This window comes from Cyprinodon variegatus, unplaced genomic scaffold (genome assembly GCF_000732505.1).
Source record: "Cyprinodon variegatus isolate N-32 unplaced genomic scaffold, C_variegatus-1.0 Scaffold141, whole genome shotgun sequence".
Classification (NCBI taxonomy): domain Eukaryota; kingdom Metazoa; phylum Chordata; class Actinopteri; order Cyprinodontiformes; family Cyprinodontidae; genus Cyprinodon; species Cyprinodon variegatus.
This window is the reverse complement of record NW_015150594.1, coordinates 532,262-536,481: the sequence shown is the minus strand read 5'-3', so window position 1 is coordinate 536,481 and position 4,220 is coordinate 532,262. Positions and strand designations below refer to the sequence as shown.

The following is a 4,220-nucleotide window of genomic DNA, read 5'->3' as shown; positions in this document are numbered from 1 at the left end:
AAAAGATATATATATATATATATATATATATATATATATATATATATATATATATATATATATATATATATATATATATATATATGACATATACTTCAGTCAGGAATTCAATTAAATTTGAATTGCATGTGTAACAAATTCACTGGAAACTACCATTCTGGAAAGAGTTCCAGTGAATCACAGTAAGAGCCATGATGGGGAAATCAAAGCAGTGGTGAACATCACCAGCAAAAGGTGGCTGATTAAAGTTACTCCTAGAGTGATGATGCATGCATTTGTGATATAAGTGAAACATTTCTGCAAAGTGTCTAAAGTCCTCAACAGCATTGTAAAAGAGTAATTGCCAGTTATCATACAGTATATTCCCCGATGGCTGCTGTCACCATGGATGGCACAACCAGTTATCAGTTTGGAGAACTCTTGGTGTGGCTAGCTTGTTCCCTATTTTAAATAAAATGATCATTTGCATATTGCATGCTGTATTTACACTTGTTATCTTTAGGCAGAGGTGTTAAACTTTTTTTGCTTGGTTATGAGTACAGATATGTGTTTAAAAAAAAGGTAAAAGTAAACGTAAAGATTGAACTCCTTAACTAAAAGTAGAAAACTACATGTTCTACATTGTGCTAAAGAACAAAAGTAAAAAAAAAAACTCTAAAAAAATATTTTTATTTTTCTCTTTTGTTCACTGTGATTTTGTCTTTTGTTCATGCAGAGAGCTCCAGAACTGTAGGTAAGGGTTGTTCTAGAGCTATATTAAAATGTCTTTTTAAAAAGCTACCTAAAACCCTCTTTAGAGCATGCCGCATTTCATCCTTTTTTAACCTTTGTTAAAATTTTTTACACTATATTCAAATTTAATAAAAAAAAAAAAGCTTTTTCTCAGCTGCACTTCTTTAGCCTACGTCACAACATCAACCAGTCCCTGATTGGTATTCGTGCTACGATTTCACAAGAAAGTTAAGATTTTCCACTTCAGAGGTCACAGCTCCACTCTTTTTATGTTCTGTTAAGTAGCAAGAGGTGAGATTAGAGCATTGAGGTCCTCACTGTCCTTCCCCAAGCAGTTTACATACTGTAGGGATACTATGTAGATCAATCACCCTCGCCTCAGATTGGGCCGGAGCTCATTCTTCCAACAAGATAATGATCCAAAACATAAAGCAATTTCTGACCAGTCATTTGAGCTTATTGAAAAAAAAATACTAATATATTCTGTACTCTCTATTATATCAACTTTATCATTGTTTGCTACTCCTCCACAAACAGCTCACAAAAATGAGAATAGCCAGCCTTACTTAGACAGTAGCTTGTAATAATACACTACACCCTGTAAGGTCTAAATAGCTATCACAATGCAAATGATCATAAACTGAAGAACATCAGGTTTAGAACCATATCTAAACTTAATTTCTGTTATTTTTCTACATTTACTTAGATCTGCATTTCCAAGAGACTGGGTTTGATATGCATCACTGGTGTTTTCATTCATCAGCTGATACTCATTAAATGATGCAAGGTTTGGCAACACTGTTAATCCTTTTAGATGCAATACTTATTTAAAATTTTAAAAAACAACTAACTATAGTGTTGAACATATCAGCATAAAGCTGATGCAGAAGGTAAAAATCTTATTTATTAGATTTTTTATTGGATAAGTTTTGCTTTTCTGTTTTTGCTGATATAAATTTTTTTGCAAGTCTTTAAACTGACTCTCCCCTTTTATTGTACTGTTCAGGTCTTTTTCTATCCACCATATTCAAAATGTGTCAAGTGACTTTTCAACCCATCTTTCCCATCTTGACATCTCTTAAGTAAGAAACTCAGCTCTTCTACAGCTCTGTGACTTGAGGTCATTTTGTTCAAAATGCTCACTAAATGTCAGAGGCGGTCAAGCGCCTCCACAAGAACACAAATTGCCCTAAAAGCTGCTGCTGGCCACCTGTCCATCGCATCGGTGCTTTCTCAGGTCATTGATTATGACGTTTAACCCCTTCATGGCTTTTCATTTAGGCAAATCACTGTCAAATGATATGATTGGCTATGATGGATGGTGGGTACGTTTGTGATTGGAGGAGACAGTGGGCAAAACTTTCCTTGAGGTGATGTTATTCTTTGTACTATTAAAAATAAGTATTAAAAGAGAAAAAAAAATCAACACCACATATGTTTTTATATATAGATTAATTAAGGATCATTTAATTGGGCTCATTAAAATACCGTTTGTCATACTTTAACATAATTGACAGTAATTGTTTTAGGTTTCATTGTAAACACAAAATAACTGTTGGCTTTGATGGCTGAAGTGTTGGGTAAATTATTATTATCCCCTTTGGTCCACAGAATGCATCAAAACCAATTGATAGGATGGAATCATTCAGACATAATCTGTAGACTCATTGTGTCCGATGACCATGGAAAAAAAACAAATTTTTTTCTATCTGGAGCCAGAAAATCAAAAATGTAATACCCAGAGAATCACTTGGTGCCAAGTGGAAAAAAAAATTGTAATATGTTAGTAATGCATTTGCTAAATACGTCACAGTCACCACATTATATCTGGAGGTTTCTAAATGATGTCGCAAGGGAGAGAGAATCGCAGCACTATAGTTTGCATATTTAACTGCACATACAGTATATTTTAGCAAAATTTAAAGTTTAAATTGTAAAATAACCAGATGAATGCATTCCACATTATACATGTTAAATGGTTTCATGGTTGATTTTTTAAGTTTAACCTTATTAAATCTTAGAAGCCTGTGTCTTCGACCAAATGCTTTAGCACCAGTCTGTATTTATCCTAAAGAGTATAGTCAGTCTTATGTTTTATTAAGCGAATAAACCCACTAATCTGTTATTTTTTTACTTTAAAATTTGTGTTTAAAAAGCTATTCTAATAGCCTGCATCATTTAACTGACAATGACAATGTAGGGTAAAGAGTTTTAATTAAAGGCCATCAAAATGCCCTGCAAACGTCACATGCATCGATACTTATTTATTAATCACAAATATTATGATGTTTAGATTTTTTTTACAAATAAAAATGTAAGTCATTTTGTGCATGTGAATTTTAATTTAAGTGAGCATATATGTTTATGCATTTATAACTTTTAATTGTTTAGGTAGGTTCATATCTGTGCTCCAGCTCCAATCCTAACAGGCAGAGAAAAATGGCCAAAGTGGCAGCATGGACAAAAACAGATTGAGCAAAAAAGAAACTAAGCACCAGCCTCTCTGTGAATAAATTTCTAGGCACTGAAAGACTGCTGCCAAATGAAATGCTGTCTGTTTACATACTGTTCAAGTGCAAAAGCTAGCGGTTGACACAGGCAGCAAAGTGTGATTTTGCCCCTACACAAAGAGTCACAGTTCATATTGCACCAGACCAAGTGTGAAGGTCTCGTTTAGCAGATAGAAGAAAGAAAAAAAACGCGAAGATGGACACCAAAGCTGTCATCAGCTGTAGTTTGTTGCAAAAAGATTACCTCTCTCTGTTGAACTTGAGGGAATGGAGGACAGCTGGTCTCTTCTGCCTCAGGTTCCACAAGTGGATGCTGTCATCTGCCAAAGCGCTCACCAATGCTCCCTGTTTCAGCAGAGATGTAGGTTTTTAGTTTCTTAAACTTTTCTTTAAATAAAGAAAAACATTGAATACACAAGGTTTGAACTGAATTTTTCATAAACACGTCCTCAGAATGAATTTTTTTTTCTCCTCTGTGAACATGACATGCATTAATCACATCGCATTCCCAGGCAGCTTGCTCCCAGGTAACAATGATGATTCATAAGATGTATAAAAGTGTATGTGTGCATGTAGGAGGAACTAAAATCATCTCCATCTCCCTGAAGGATATGTTTGAGCTGCTGAGTCACAGTCACACAGAGGCAGAAACACACACACACATAAACCAAACATGCATGACTGAGTATGAAATGCTGCTTTTACAAAATACGTTTCAGAACATAATCAAGTTGGTTTCATTATGTGACTCAGAAAAGCCAGGAGGTAATCCAGACCACTGGACCACTGGCATGTTTAAGACTTCATGATTGCAGCTCAGAACATGCAGAACATTTGTGTAGGCCTTACGGTTTACAACAATGTATGAACAAGATTTAACATTTAGGTTAAGTAGTTCAATATTAAGACATAAGGATGGTATTATAAGTAAAATGTAACAATAATTACAATACAAAAGCTGTAATCCAGCATTATAAT

At 34.4% G+C, this 4,220-nt stretch overlaps 1 protein-coding gene across 3 annotated transcripts in view; it reads right to left on the bottom strand.

Annotated features, from left to right (window-relative positions):
- The window catches only part of stxbp5 (syntaxin binding protein 5 (tomosyn)), a 146,056-nt gene that overhangs the window by 77,560 nt on the left and 64,276 nt on the right, over positions 1 to 4,220 (bottom strand). For all 3 annotated transcript variants that reach the window (XM_015376784.1, XM_015376785.1, XM_015376786.1), the window contains exon 4: positions 3,487 to 3,587. In XM_015376784.1, coding sequence (XP_015232270.1) covers positions 3,487 to 3,587 — 101 coding nt within the window. The remainder of the gene's footprint in view (positions 1 to 3,486; positions 3,588 to 4,220) is intronic.